Below are 15,890 nucleotides of genomic sequence, written 5' to 3'. Positions count from 1 at the left end.
GAATCTATGTCTCTTTTAATCATGAGTAAAATCCTCTTTTCTCTTCAGCATGAAATCTCTTAACAAGAGACAGCAATGATAATGTTATCTGAAAAATCTTATTATTAATATCAAACAAGCTATAACAGTAACAAATGTTTACTGAAGATATTTGCCATTGTCAAAGAGATCAACCAGAACAGAGCCCAGATAAAAAAGATTTTATAGATGATAATATCTTTCAAAGATATTCTAGTCTTAAAATACTGCAGAACCTCTTTAAGATCTACAATAATTCAAGAGTTTGGTCTGACAATCCAAAAAGGAAAAAAAAAAAAAAAACAATTAAAGATTTTCTATTGTCTAGATGATGACATGCAGCTGAATGAACAGACTATTGAACTGGTGCATCAGCATGTATATTTTGAGTAGACACTAGAGATGGTTGATTAATTCAATACGTCCAGAATTGAATAAGAGGAATAGAACAGAGCAGATTAAATATAAAAAATTCTGGGGTGTAGGGGATAGAGTATAAGACTTGTCAAGAAGACCTGAATTAAAACCATGCCTCAGACATGGACCATGAGATACTGGATCTAAGGAATGCAAGACTAGATTTAATGACCTCTAAGGCTCCTTCCAGTTCAAAATCTATGATTCCATTTAGAATAGTAAATGACATTAAAGTCTAGAAAAGGAAGACGGGACATGTAGTTCTAGCAAGAAATAACTATCTGTTGCACTGGTGCCCTCATTATACAGAATTCTATTTATAGGTCCCCAGTATGTTGGTTAGATTGATCATTTGTGGAAAATTTATACAATGATGTGGGCAAGAGCCACACACAATAAGAAGATATGACTGAAATGGCACTTGCATTCTTCAAGTGAATCCTATATTAATGAGATCACAGAACCAAATAAATATCAAACTATCACACTATTAAATCTTTATAGATTTTGAAGATTACATCACATTACAAATTAGGATTTGATAAAATGGACTTTTTTACAACACCCATTTCAAATTTTTATTAAAGACAAAAATCTACATAATAACGTTACTAAATTCTGAATATTGTACCTTTTCTACATATTTATATGAAAACTCCATTTAACAAAACAGAAATGCTTTAAAAAAATGCATATATTGGATTCTCCATACTAGCAGATATTTAAGGAATATTCATATGCTTTATGATGATGGATCATCAGGATATGAACAGGGTCCAACTGTGCCCTCCATGCTATCTGAACTTTGTTCAATCTCCCTACTTCAACTCTGAAAATATCATAATATTAATGAAAATCCATCTTAGTAAATGATGCAGAAAAAACACAGGGAACTCCCATTTACAAGGAACTCCAAGCTAGCAATTATTGGTGAACTATTCAGAATCATCTCTCCATCTTGCAAATCTATGACATTGTTAGTTCAATTCAAGATAAATTAGTATTTTTCATTACATAACTGCATTTTAAAGATTAACTAAATGTAGGCTGATAAACTGAAAAGCAGTCACAAGGATACCGTCCAAAGAAAATGGCAAACATTTTCCTCCTGAGTTTGCTCTCTGTTATCTAGTAAAGAAAACTGCTATTTTGGGTGCTTGATTTAGACTTTCCATGCCAATTCATATTCAAACAGAGTTTTAGATGGTATTGACAATGATATCTTCATTTAATATCCGAATTGACTAAGCTTCATGTTTGCTCTGTAATGCTATGCCAAAATCTTGACTTTTAATAAATGTTCCCAGAATTTCCTGGAAATCTTAGCACCTTTTTTACTGTATAACAAATATGAAGATGCTCAATGCAAACTATGTCCAATGAAATTCAAGTTATTTTCTATAAAAAGCCAAATGGTACTATGGTACCAGTCTGAAAAATCAGGAGAGGTGACTCAACAAAAGTGATGTTTCTATATATATATACACATAATAAAATAAATAATAATAGATTATACTAAGTGGACATGATTCTGCAAGCTCTTTATGTCATATGTTTTAATACAAATCCCCTGTTCTTCATGGGCCTGTTAGTAGCATGTTGTGTTTAAGCATTGTTGTTGGGAACTATGTATGGCTAAACAATCTCACATAAAATGGAGGTTCACACTCAGCAGATTAACTATTAAATATAGTTATCTGCCTAACTTGGAAAAAAATGAATATGAGCACCAATATTTTCTATTTTTGAATACAAAATATCAATGATAATTTAATGTTTTATCCAAAAGAACACAAGGGCTCCTTGGCTTAAATGGATCCTTTAAGAAAAAAAAAAAAAGGGAAGACAAATCAGGCAATATTATAAGAATTTACAGGCACTGTCAACAACTACTAAGTCTTAACAGCAGCTAATACTTGGAACTACAAGTTTCAGGCAGCCTCATAGTAATGGAGGGGCAGAGAAGTCAGTACACAGCAGGTTGGACTGTTGCCCCAGTGATTTGGGAGATAACATGGGAAGCTGTAGCCCCTTTCTCTGTCTGCCACACAGTCTTATTATGACAGCCTCACTATGAGGGCAGCAGGACAGTGGCGCATACTGACAGTATGTCTGGTTTTCCTTTGCTCCTAAGGCCAAAGTGCAGGCAGAAGTTGGCATTGTAGAGTTTCTATACCTTTGCCAACCCATTCTGCTCCCAGGATGCTGCTCAGAAAATACTGGCCAAAATCTTACAAGAAATCACCTTCCCTCGCTTTCCTGAAATATATGAGGTAGTACACTACAGAAAAGTCTCCTTTGTCAGATTTTGCATCATTGAAGATATAGTGGGAGAGAAAAGCCGAATCGGGGAAAACAAAAGCAATTTGCTCAACTTTATAAAATAATATGGAACTCTTTCAAGTATTACAACTGGGAATGAAGCCTAACATTCTTAAATCCCCTACCCAGAAAGCAATCACCTTTTAATTTTATATGTCAAAAATGCCAAATCACTGAAGTATATCTTGCTTTTTATCATCTCATATTATAAAAGTCCTTTCTTTCTCTTTGCTACATGTCTACTCATCAGATATTAGAGGTATAACTACAATTATAAGACAAAACATCATATACCCCAAAATAGCAAGACATCCACAAAACATGGCCTTTATTTAGCATTCCTTACAGTGAAAACAGGAAACATTCCTTGATATCCATGCATCAAATATATACGTCATCTTCACATTCAAGCCAATAATGACAATGAGTTCCAAGAAAATAAGTTTTAAAACTGTATTTCTGCTTTAAAAAAACAGCATAAATTATAATCATGTACATAATTTCTTTCAAGTGGATAAACTTAGACAATTTATCAATGCTTCCTTAAATTTTTATACTACACTGAACTCCAACTGGGTTTTGTTTTAGGGTAAACCAGATTTTGGGTTCCTCCCTGTGGAGAAGTTACTTTCAAGTCAGTGAAAGTTCTTGGCCCATGATTAAAAGTCTTTGCCAATTAGTACTCAACAACTTCAATTCATTTTTTTCTGGTTCAAGATGAGTAGGAGCCTAATAGGGCTGTGATAAAAGGGCAAAAGGCACTGAGAGCCAAAAGCGGATTAATGAGCTCCTCCATTTATTTGTCTTCCTAACAGCTGAACTGTTACAACTATTGACACTCTTCAAAAGGTTCTGCTCTGAACCCTATCCAGGCTCTGCAGGCTCCAATGGACATCTTCAAATCCACAGAATGGAGGGGCAAGAGCTTCCCCTGTGTGATGCCAAAACCAACAAAGCCCCATGGATCAGGTAATGAAACTTCAGCTTTTCCCCCTTTGAGATTTATTTACTGGCAGCTGACAAGGGGGCAAATTCAGCTCGAATTGTGCAGTCAAGGCCCTGTCAAGCCTTTAGAGGCACCCTTGTCTTGAAGCACCTTCATGACTGGCATTTCACTCAAAAGCCCTCGGCACTGGTCCTTAACAGCTTATGACATCACAAAGGACACTCCAGACAGATGCCTACATGGCATCCTGCAGCATTTTAAAAGAGAATTAGTGGTTTTAATTATGGTCGTAGTATGAAAGGGAACCATGCAAGCTCCACAGGAGACCTTTGATCAGACCCTTTTGCTAGTACAATGCCACGGAACTGTGACTATTCCTGGTAAGGGGCCTTTTCTTGCTGAATGACTCACCAGTGATCTTTGAATGCAGACAAGCTTCTAGCCCTCCCTCTTCATTAGTGAGCATTTCTATACAGGGGCCTATATAGTGCTTGGAGTCTAAGAGCTATACAATTGTTGGGGGGGGGGGGGGAGGAGGGAGAATCCCTACCGATTCTGGCCTCTACTTAGGAAGTGCTGAAGTACTCTAAGTGACTTTATTCATTAAAACAGGTTGCTATTAATTAACTGTCATAATAAAATAAAGAACCATTATTTGCATTTCTTAGTATGTTCTCTTTAGTAATATCTATAGAAGATGGTTGTAACAGAATTTATATAATCTTTTCTTTTTTTGGCAGCATGAGTCTACTAATTATTGGGACTATCTGGTATGTCTGAGGGTACAAATAAAGATAAAACACAAATATTAAAATAGCTAAGAAAAGGGGAAAGTGCCAAACAATTCATGCTACTGAGACAAGTGAACACCAAATCAGTTTTACTTGTTTGATAATCTGAAAGCACAACCTAAGATGAGACAATAACAACTGTACGTTTATCAGCATTTCATCAGACTAGGAATTAGGACAGAGCTGCAGAAGTTTTGTGCAAACAATCCAGTGATTTGAGAAAAAAAAAAAAAAAGGGAGAGAGGATGTTTCCTGTTGACTCATTTCTGTTCAACATCTACAGGCAAGAAATAGAAAAGTCTTAGGATTTCTTTTTAAATATGTAACTTTGTCAAAGTTGGTCACAGGAAACAAGGTTCCTGAGTTATACATTAGTAAGTTAAAGGATATGAAAATAAGAAAAATGTTAATTTTACCTTACATTCCTATAAAATATAGAATAATTTTCTGCACGATTATTTTAACAAAAATTTCCAGCAAATTTCTCTGAAATCTTCATTTTTTATAATACAGAACAATTTTCCATGTGGTTCTACCTTCATCATTAAAAGACACGGGGAACATTTCTGTATCTTAAGGCACATTACTACATTACTGTTTTCATGATTTCTAGAAGTTACTTGGCATTTCTGCTTCCTTAAAAAAATTCATTTTAAAAACAGAAAGAAAAGTTGAACATTTCTCAGGCCTTAGGAACATGAAGTAAGATGACAGGCACTTTTTTTTTTAAACAAATATCACTGCCTCAGACTCTTTTGGTCTTTTTTAGTTCTTGCAGTTCCCTTCTGAGGTGCCGAAGAGCCTCTAAAATGTCAGCCCGCTGCGGATCATCCTGTACTTTCTCCACATAGAGGTGGAAATGTTTGATTGTCTCAGATAACAGGACTTCAGGATTCACATCGATTTCATGAAAACGAAGCATTCTTTCACATGCAATGGCATAATTCTTGTGCCAATTTACTGGATGTTTCTTTTGTAGATATATAATTTCCTTATATAGCTAAAAAAAAGTACATATTCAATATTTCATTTTAGAAGAATTCCTAAACTTAAAAAAACCAGAAAACCTAAGTAACACACATATCAACGGTCAAGAAACCAATAAAATATAATATTTGCTGCATGATGCAGAAAATGTGAAGATGTTACTGTAATTGTTACAGTAACAGGTGGCAAATATGTTTCATATAAAACTGCTTCTGGGATTTTTAGGATACTGCTGGGGGAAATCTAAGGCACACTGTGTTAGAACAGAATGCTCTTCCTCCAGAAAGATGTTCTGGGAAAGAGATTTAGCTGTAATTCATGGAAAGCTATTTACTCAACAGGCAGAAAGGTTGGAGACTCTAAATTTAGCTGTTAGAGGAAAAAATATCCTTTACAGTTAGTTTATTTTTTTAAAATGTGGTAGTTATTGTTTTTTTTTAAGCATATTCCCATATTAGCTTTCAACAAACTCATAATTTTCACATTATCTTTAAGTACAACATTCAAATTTGTGCCTTCTTTAAGGCAATAAGTTTAAATTTTTTTTAAACTCCTGGTTGATACTATCTTCTAACTCTAAGTGAGTTATTTTCCCTTCAGGAATTCCAAGATTTTAAGCATCAGAGATATTATGCATAACTGGGTGTTCCAGAGGAAACCGGAAGAAAAGCACAACCAAAATCTAACAAACAAATAAATGTCAGATAGAAATCTGCAAAAAACAAATGCTTTAATAGGACCTCCACATTAATATGTAGATTTATCAAGAGCCTGAACTTATCATTAGACTGGCTCCAAGTATAGAGCAAAATATTTTTGCCAATGAGATGTTATTTTTTCATAGGGCAACATTCACAGAATCACTAGGAAGGAAGGGACCCTAACAGATTATAATGTTTACTTACCCTAAGCCAAACTAGACCAACTAGGGACGTTTTAATGCAAGAAAAAGGATTTCTAGAAACCACTTTTGATAAGTTATTGCAACATTTAACATTAGAATTGAAGATTGAATGAACGCTGTTTCTCACAGCTAACTTAAACCCTTAGCCCATTTCTTTTAGTTTTCAGGCAGTGAAGGCAGAATGGTCACTATATAGATTCCTATACATGAAGACCACTATTTCATAAACTTTCAGCTTTTCTTTTCTAGGTAAAATAATAGAAGTTCTTCTAACTTTTTATATAGACTTCTCCTCTCCCTAACATTCGTGCTCCATTTCCATGAACTTTTTCCTATTTAAAAAATTCACCAACTTCAAGAGAATTAAGAACTCAAGTTCTACATACCATGATCTCTGCTATACCATCAACATATCATACTGTTCTTTTTAACTAACTTTTGCTGCATGTTTATAATTTACTTTTTTTTTTTTTGAGATTTACTGAAAGTTACCATGTGTATCATTTGAAGCCAATTATTTCTCATTGTGTATCTGGAGAGTTTGTTTTGTTCCTAAGTGTTATTACATATTCTGATGTTTCTGACATTTTCAATATAGTAAGTACTCTGCATCTGAATCCAAGTTTCTAAGATGCTCATCATCTACCATGGTTTGTCTTAGCCTGTGAACTTAGTAAACATGACTTCTATAGGTTATCACCTTTTCATTTGGATCATCATAAATAATCATATTATCCTTTATACATAATGCTACAGCTGAGTTACTATCAATAAAACATTTGTTATGAATAATCTTCCCAGTAAAAGCAACAGGTATGGTGTGTACTCAACCATTCACATTGTTTTACCTAGCACTGTGAACACACACTTGAGAACAAATAGAAAGGACTAGACTTTTAGTTATAAAATAGAGCAAATCTGGCTGGTCCGAAGTGGTATCAAACACATAATCAGAGTTTCAATAATTTAAACAAGTAAGTTAACTAGCCATGGATCAGTTTACTGATATGACAAATAGCACTGGGCATAATACAATCCTGCCACTTGTTTTTCAAAGAAACATAAAATTTGAGATGAAGGAGATCTTATAAATTACTTAAATCTTTAGTATATTACTTAAGATGGAAGTTCAGAGAGATTATCTAATACCTATTTGATAATACATTCACTAAACGAAGATTTAAGTCTCTATTTTCTATGTGCAAAGGATAGACTGGGCACAAAGATAAAAATTAAACAATTACTATCCTCAAGTAGTTTATGATCAGGCAAAGATGAAACCAGAACACAGTGTGTTTGTTGGGGGGAAAAAGGGACCTAAAATTAAAAGACTGATGACTTTTGAATAAATCATCTGAAAAAACAAACAACTATTTCAGGAAATCTACTGACTTTCAAGTCACTCTACTTTCCAGTGTTTCACATTATATCATATATTGGATGTGAGCTTGACAATGAACCATTGCTTACAATTGTGCACGTAATCCTTCAATTGGTGATTAGAAGTCAAAAAAAAAAAACATATTATCCTCTTAATCTGAGCACTTGACCATATATTCCAGCTAAGTAGATTCACAGTTGTTCCTATAGAAAATAGGGTATACCACAATCTTCCACTTCTAGTTCTGTGAATCTGTATGGTCAAGATATCTTCTATTCCTATAGAGCAGGTTCCTAGAATACTTAAACTAAGAAAGCCTAGAGTCAGATTTCTATGATTCCTTAGAAAGACCTTTAGATAATAAATATCATAGCTGTAGAAAGGTCCTCCTCTGTCCTCCATATTCCAATCACAAAGAGACTGGCCTAGTATTAGTATACCATATTTCCCCCAACCCTAGGAATCTAATTAGAAATGAAGCTATTACTACCATATTGTATTATTTTAAAATAACAATTAATTTTACATTCAAAGTCAATAGTATATAAGTCCAGATAAACAAGACAAGAAGAAAATTAACATTTGTTTGATAGGATTTGTTCTTTATATTCACTTGATGCTCATAAATTGTTTTGTAAAATAATATATTTAAGTATTTATCTATTTAAGCTTACCACTCTACAAAGGCCAGAGAAAATGAAGAGAAAAGAATAAATTATTTTCTATAAGTTCCCCATGTGACCATTCCCAAATAAAAAATGTTTTATAAAATTACATACATCATATGCAAGAGCATAAAGTTGTATTTTCATATTTGTAGGTACATCAGCAGTTTCTGCAAGATTAAAGATAAAAAATGCTGTTTTCATCCTAGAAAAGAAAATACATGTAAATAAAATCAAAATAAAATAATATAATATAGCATTCACATTCAAAGCAAATTGAAAAAATATCCTACAGGCAATGAATGTACAAATCATATTTTCTGTGTACTAATATTAAAACTTTCATCATTATGGAAGTTTAAGCTGAAATGCCATCTAAGAAAATCAAATTGGCTATTAAAAACAATTTCCTCCTCCAGATAAATTGTATTCCATAAAAGTAACATGAGAAGGAATACTTGTCAAATAATCAATATATGTCTCAGACTTCATTATAAATACATCTACTTAGTTTTTCAAATATGAAAGTTAGTTCTCCAAAGATGGAATACACTTTTATAAAATTAAATCTTCCAAATCTCAAAGCACGCAAAACAAGACAAATAAGGACCTGCATATTTATTGTGTTTAGCTCTCCCTGAAGTTTAATGTATTGGTTACAAATTAGGACTAAGTAATTAAATATATGATATACTTTTGCCTCCTTTTGTCCCTCTTATTAGACTGTTAACTTGTAAAAATATTCAATTCAGAAGAAGAAATTCTTAAGAAAATAAAAATAAAGGAAAATAAGAGAAATTGTGCAGTTGTCAGGATTTGGCAAATGACTAGATGTAGGGGATAAGGAAAAAGACTTGAGTCAAAGACAACTATCAGGATTCAAGAATAGAAGATTGAGAGGACAGTGATTACCTGAAGATGGACATCACGATTCCAAGATAAGAAAAGGATTAAAAAAGATGAATTCAAATTTAAAAAATAAGTATCAATACTACTATGTTTCAGTTGCCAGAGAGTACTGATCAATGTAAAATTTCCTACTGACATGCAGGAAAAACTGAAAAACACCAAGAGTAAGTGGATTTCAAAGCTCTATACTATGTCTGAAAGGTTGAAAGTATACTCACAAAATTCTGCCTTCTTGGCTCTATTAATTAAACAACGTTTTACTATCACCATTCAGGATGAAATGTACTATCAGTCACTTCTTTATATTATTCAAAACACATTAAAATTATTAGCATATACAAATGCAGAATCACCTTGCTTGCCACATTTCTTCATTAGCTACAGCTTCCCAAGAAGATAGGTCAAACCTATAATTAGAATAAGGTAATTTGTTTCTGCATTTACATAAAATGTTAATGATATATTGTCTCTATGACATAATGTCCCAATACAAGAAAATAAATTATAAAAATGTTGATGGAGCAGATCAGGCGCCTTTCACACCTATAGCTAGGAGGAAAATTTTTAACCAATAAAAGAACAGAACAATCATAGAAGAAAAAATAAGTAATTCTGATATGAAATTAAAAACTTTTTCAGAAACAAAAATCAATGCAGCAAAGGCAAGAGAAACTATTAATTGTGAAGTAATCTTTAATCAAATATCTCTAATAAGGATTTAATATTTAAAATATGTAGAGAATACAAATATGCAAAACTAAGAGCTATTTCCCAATGGATAATGACAGGAACAAATAGTTTTCAAGAGAAAAATAGCAGACTATCAACAACCATCTGAAAAACTACTCCCAATCACTAATAAGAGAAATGCAAATCAAAATAATTCTGAGGTATACTCAGAAAATTGGCTAAGGTGACAAAAGATAGAAATAGTCAATGTTGTAAGGATTTGGGGGAAAGATAATTTATCTGATCTAACCATTTACCATTTTAAACCCACTGACTAAAGTCTAACCAACTGATTAAAATGTCTGTGCTCCTTGATCTGTAGTTCCCATTGCTGGGAATATACCTTTCTATTAAAGGCAGAAAGAAAGGTCCCATATATAAAATATGCTCTTCTTGCTGCTTTCATTCCATTCTTGAAGCTATACCAGCACAGAGAGTAGCCAAGCCACTTGGCTCTGTACTTTTTTGGAACCATGTGTCATCATTTTTATCCCAATCAATTTTTGGGGGGCCCTGGTATTCTGATTTACTACAGTTGCTCTGTTCTCAAAGTGAAAAGTCAGACTTTTTATACCAAGGAGTAAATAGCCCTCAAAACTGTATTTCCTGGGAAAGTACCCACATCTTCATCCTGCTTCTTATATAATTCTTATTTATTGTAGCTAGGAACATCAGTTTCTAGTCTATCTTCTAGATCACTAATGGTTTTCATGAAGACAAAGTTGTCATCAAATGAAGGCTGTTATAAAATGGGGTTTTTAGGTTCCTAAGTATAACTTTCTAAACTGTATTTTTTTTTTTTTAGTAATAAAGGCCAACTTGGATATTCCATTTTAGACTGAACTAGAAAAATGGAAATCTGAAGATGAAGATTGATTGAATGAACCCTTTTATTTCTATATGGCATAGATTCAAGTTTTATGTTGGCTGAATGGAAAATACAAAATATGCCAATATTTATGATTATTGCAGGCACAATCACCTAAACAAAATGTAAATTTTTCATACCTTCCATATTCTTCAGTCCAATTATATATATTTTTAGTAAGTTTAATCCATTCTTCAGGGTTGAAAACAATCTCTGAAGAAACCAATTTGTCACAAGAACCCCATGGCCAAAGTGAATAGTTCTCTTTCCAAGTGGGATCACCTTCATGAAGTCCTATGCAAACAAATGTTTCTTTGCTATTGAAAACAAAAGTGATTTATTTTAAAGTTATGTTTTAGTTTATACTACTCATATCACAGTCCACTGTTACTTATAACACTTATAAGCAATTCAGTTTCATTCAGAATTACTTAAAAAAAATAACTCAGCTGAGTATAAAAAAAAATGACAAAGGGGAAAGCATGTCTGCTAATGTTATAACCACCATGGAAAGATAAGAGAAAAATCTTTATGGTACTTATATATATATAAATATACCTTCACATGTATGTTTTGATACTAAATTTTCATTTCATAGATAGGTACATGAAGCCAGATTAGGTGGGAAAAATCAAATTGGGAAAAGGAACATGAAAATTTTTTAGTAATGAGTTAAAAAACTTAATTAAAAAAATTTATTACTTAGTGGTTTTTTTTTACCATTTATGGAGCTTGTTACTGGTATGGTTTTTTTAATCCCAATTTTTAGAGGTTCACCATAGCTGTTTATAAGTTAGGTTCTAAAGAAATAAATTTTTGCTAATTTAATCCAATATATATTGGACCATGATATGATATTGAGACTTTTGATAAAAAAATCATTCAAAGATATAATGGTAGTATATTTTTTATAGTTCCTTTTAGTTTTTACTAATCTAAGAACAAAAGACGGCAACCACTATCTAATTTTGATATTGTTATGGTTCCTCATCAATAAAACTAGAAAATATTGAACACTGCTCTTAGAAAACATTTATTTTTTTAGCAGATATTCATTTCATACCTTTCATTTTCATCAAGAATATATTATTATTAATAACTACTAAAAATTTTAGTTATGATTTTGAGTATCCAAAACACCATCACTTTGCTTTCATCTACTTTACTTTGAAAATCCAAGGGATTCCTCACGATACCTTTACAGAAAACAAATCCTTAAATAAATTAATAATCCACTTAAGTTTCCACTACCAGATCCAGGCAAAATCCAGTCTTTAAAAAAAAAAAAAAAAAAAAGACAGACAAAGTGCCATTGATCTACTTAGCTAATACTACATGGCTAAAAGTATGGGGGTTGACAACTCTTATAATTTCTCTCAGCTAGTAAGTACAACTATAGGTGCTTTCTTAGTCATAAAAATACTTCATTTTATTTTTAAAAATCTTAGGCTATTTTTGTGCAGTGATTATTCCTGGAAAACATTTGCTTTACATTAAAAAGGTGTCCATGGTGTTCATCAATGGGAAACTAATTGTTTGCTATCCACCCACAAAGATTTCAAGTAGGCAGGCACATCTCTAATTTCCCTCAATTGTGCTAAGATCTCATATGCCATTCTTGCTAATCTGTCTTTATTTTTACTTCACTCAGAAAAATAACATTTATTTCTGCCTAGACTTATTTCTGCACAGATATTCAATTTAATTACAAAGATAATCTCACCAGTGACAGGGAAATCAGTGTAGAAAATTGTTCTTTTGGATGAGGCACAGCTGCTACATAAACAATTTTTGAAAAGCTTAAAGATTTTAGAAAAGCTATTACATGAAAGGAATGCTTACTGTTTATTTACTTTGAGGAAATGATAAAGATTAAACATGACCATTCCACTAGGTAATATTCCTTCCACAGGATTCCATCGGTTCCCAGGAAAGTAGATACCTGGTAAATGCTTAGCCATCTTAGGTAAATACCACTCATAAGTCAACATCTGCCAGAAAAATCATAAATAACTTCAAACTTAATTTCAGGTTTCTAAAAAAGAAATCAAGTGAACAAATACAATTAATAGCCTACAAAACTAGAACTGCATAAATTCATTTATAGACATTGAAAGGTATAAATGGACCCAAGAAAGCACAGAATAGTTTCCATCTTTCTGACCTTAGGCCTGAATTTTATGTGCTCATTAACAGTGATAATAATCATACTATATAGGAGAATCCTAAAAAATAATCTGGGAGGTTCATATTCCACAGAATAACATTCAGATTGACCTAAACCTAAATAAGAGGTGGAAAAATTTTTTAAATGTACAAATCTTTGCAAAATCAAATAAAAACACAGTATCTCCTAAAAATGGTTATGAACCTTCATTCATTCACTAAATATTTGACCTGCTCTACAATATGCTCAACTCTTATCGAGGCACCTTAAAAATAAGAACTTCCAAACCAAACAGTGTTTTTCATAACACCAATGTTTACTTCTTTATGTGTATGTTATCTTTCTCAATAAGTCCCTCTATGGCTGGGGCAATTTCCCTTTGTATCCCTAGTGCTTAACACAGTGCTTGGCATACACTAAGAATTTAATAAATGCTTGTTGATGAATTGATATAAGATATAAGATATAAGAATCCTTCTTATCATTGTGCCTACTAGTTAAAAAATCATTTTCAGATTTTGAAATTATTTTAATGAAATAAATTTTTTCTAAGATAAAGGAGTAACAAGCCCATAAAGAAAATTTGCAGTAACCTAATTTTAAAATTTTAGTGAAATTTTTATTTGTTCATAAAGTTATTTCTTGTAGGATTATCATAATTTCTTTCAGTCCCTAAACTTGTGTGGAATGTTTGCTTGAATAGCTCAGATATCATTACTTATAATAAATGTTTTGAAAATAAACTTACCATACATTGAAAATTTTTCATAGTTTATAATGTCTGGTGAGAATTTTATTATGAATCTTAATAAGTTCATTAATTTTTAATACCATGATAAATAGGAAAAAAATCTTATTAACCTGTTTGAATTGTCAAAAGAGCCAGAGAATATCAAGTTGCATTCCAATTATTACATTGTTCATGAAAATTTTATCTTCACAAAAATAAAATCTATTTCTCAAAAAATAAAATCTGCATGAATTTTTTAAAATTAAAATTATAATATGCTTGGTATATTTTTAGTATACTTACTTCCTGATCCACCAGTGAAATATCAGGCCTCAGACCTTCACAGTAATGTAAATAACGAAGAGAATTCCCAGGCAAATCTCCTCTGAGTAAGATGATTGCATCATGAGGCATAGAGAACAGAAGGTTCTTTGCAAATTTATCAATGACATAGTTAGTGCTTTGGTCACAAACACTAAATAAAAAGGACAAAATATCTTTTTAAAAATAGTTTTACTATAGTTATAACATGATACTCTCTTTCCCCTTTTCTATATAATCCACAGAAAGTATTATAACATTAATAATCCAAGGTGGAGATGATATCCAAATTTAAAACACCACTTGAAAAGATATCAAGGAGAGGGCCAAGTTCTGTTACTGAAAAGAGTCTACTGTTTCAACTCTAAAGCTATATTAACTCCTTGAAAGCAAAAGAACAAGTGGATTCCTAAAGCAAGACAACACTGACTGAAATAAGACTTCTAATTTAATTTGGAATTTTGCATAATTTTACATAATTCCCATTTATTTCTTGGGGAATATTCAAATTATACAAAGAAATTTCCTTATTTTCTTAAAATACAAATTCTACATCCCTATGAACTTTTCCCCCAGGTGGCAGATATGAACAGTTCTCTGTAAGCTTCCTTTATTTCTCTTTCCCAACTGTTCAGGAAGAGAGCAATGGGAATAGACTCTAATAAAGAGAAAGAGAAGAATTAATGAGCATAGACTTTATTTTGCCTTTATTAATATAGTGAGCATTTATTTGCAGTGGCACATAACAGCAGTATGAATCTTTAATCATGAAGTCAACTTTCTTAGAACCTGGAAACCTGGCATGAATTCTGAAAGCTTCCCATGAAAACAAAACAAAACAAAACAAAAAGGATGAGCTGAAGCATTGTCAAAAAATGGAGCAAATGAATTAATTGTAATTAATATTAGTTTCATTATACATAATAAAAATGTAGCATTTAATTTTGGTTCTTTAAAATAACTAAAAAATAACCATTGTAATGCTATAAAGCAAACAAATATATCTGTAAAGAAAATTAAATTTCTAGTTAATTGCTGTTTTGATAAAGCATTTATGGTTCTATTTTAAGTCTCCACATATTTTTGATACTTTATGCAAAGGCTAATCTATCCTTTATCCCAAGCAACTTTCAGAAACTATAAATGAATGCTCCTATGGGTATATATATCACACCTTTCCAGTTGTTTTGGCTCCTGCCCTATCTAAACATACTGCCCTTTAAAGTTCTTCATACCTGGCCTTTCACTAACTTTCAGCTTTTTTTTTTTTTTTTTTTTTTTTTTTTTTTTTTTTTACAATTTATTCCTCCTGTATTCAGGGCATGTAATATGCCATAGACAAATGGAAAATTGAACTCAAAGTATTTAAAGTCATCTGCCTGACTCGTTTTCCCACACAGTTTCTCCCCAAATCAGTTTTCCTTTGAAAAGAATTGTGCCAATGATTTCAGAAAAGCCTGGAAAGACTTATATGAACTGATGCTAAGTGAAGTGAGCAGAATCAAGAGTACATGGAATACAGTATCAAAATTATGTGATGATCAACTGTGATGGACTTGGCTCTTTTCAACAATGAGGTGATTCAAGGCAGTTCCAATAGACTTCTAATGGAAAGTGCCATCCAGAGAAAAGACTATAGAGACTGAATGTGAATCACAACATAGTATTTTCACCTTTATTGTTGTTTTCTTTTCTTTCTCATTTTTTCCCCTTTTATTCTGATTTTTCTTGTGTA

General features: G+C 32.1%; 1 protein-coding gene across 1 annotated transcript in view; it reads right to left on the bottom strand.

Moving 5' to 3' along the window:
- Nucleotides 1-3,058: 3,058 nt before the first annotated feature.
- The window catches only part of TMEM260 (transmembrane protein 260), a 101,576-nt gene continuing 88,744 nt past the window's right edge, over nucleotides 3,059-15,890 (bottom strand). The window contains exons 11-16 of the mRNA XM_051977723.1: nucleotides 14,138-14,309; nucleotides 12,780-12,928; nucleotides 11,078-11,254; nucleotides 9,694-9,747; nucleotides 8,546-8,636; nucleotides 3,059-5,494 (exon numbers count right to left, since the gene is read on the bottom strand). Coding sequence (XP_051833683.1) covers nucleotides 5,240-5,494; nucleotides 8,546-8,636; nucleotides 9,694-9,747; nucleotides 11,078-11,254; nucleotides 12,780-12,928; nucleotides 14,138-14,309 — 898 coding nt within the window. The 3' untranslated portion in view covers nucleotides 3,059-5,239. The remainder of the gene's footprint in view (nucleotides 5,495-8,545; nucleotides 8,637-9,693; nucleotides 9,748-11,077; nucleotides 11,255-12,779; nucleotides 12,929-14,137; nucleotides 14,310-15,890) is intronic.

Source organism: Antechinus flavipes, chromosome 2 (assembly GCF_016432865.1).
Source record: "Antechinus flavipes isolate AdamAnt ecotype Samford, QLD, Australia chromosome 2, AdamAnt_v2, whole genome shotgun sequence".
NCBI classification, from domain to species: domain Eukaryota; kingdom Metazoa; phylum Chordata; class Mammalia; order Dasyuromorphia; family Dasyuridae; genus Antechinus; species Antechinus flavipes.
This window is presented reverse-complemented; position numbering and strand designations above follow the sequence as displayed.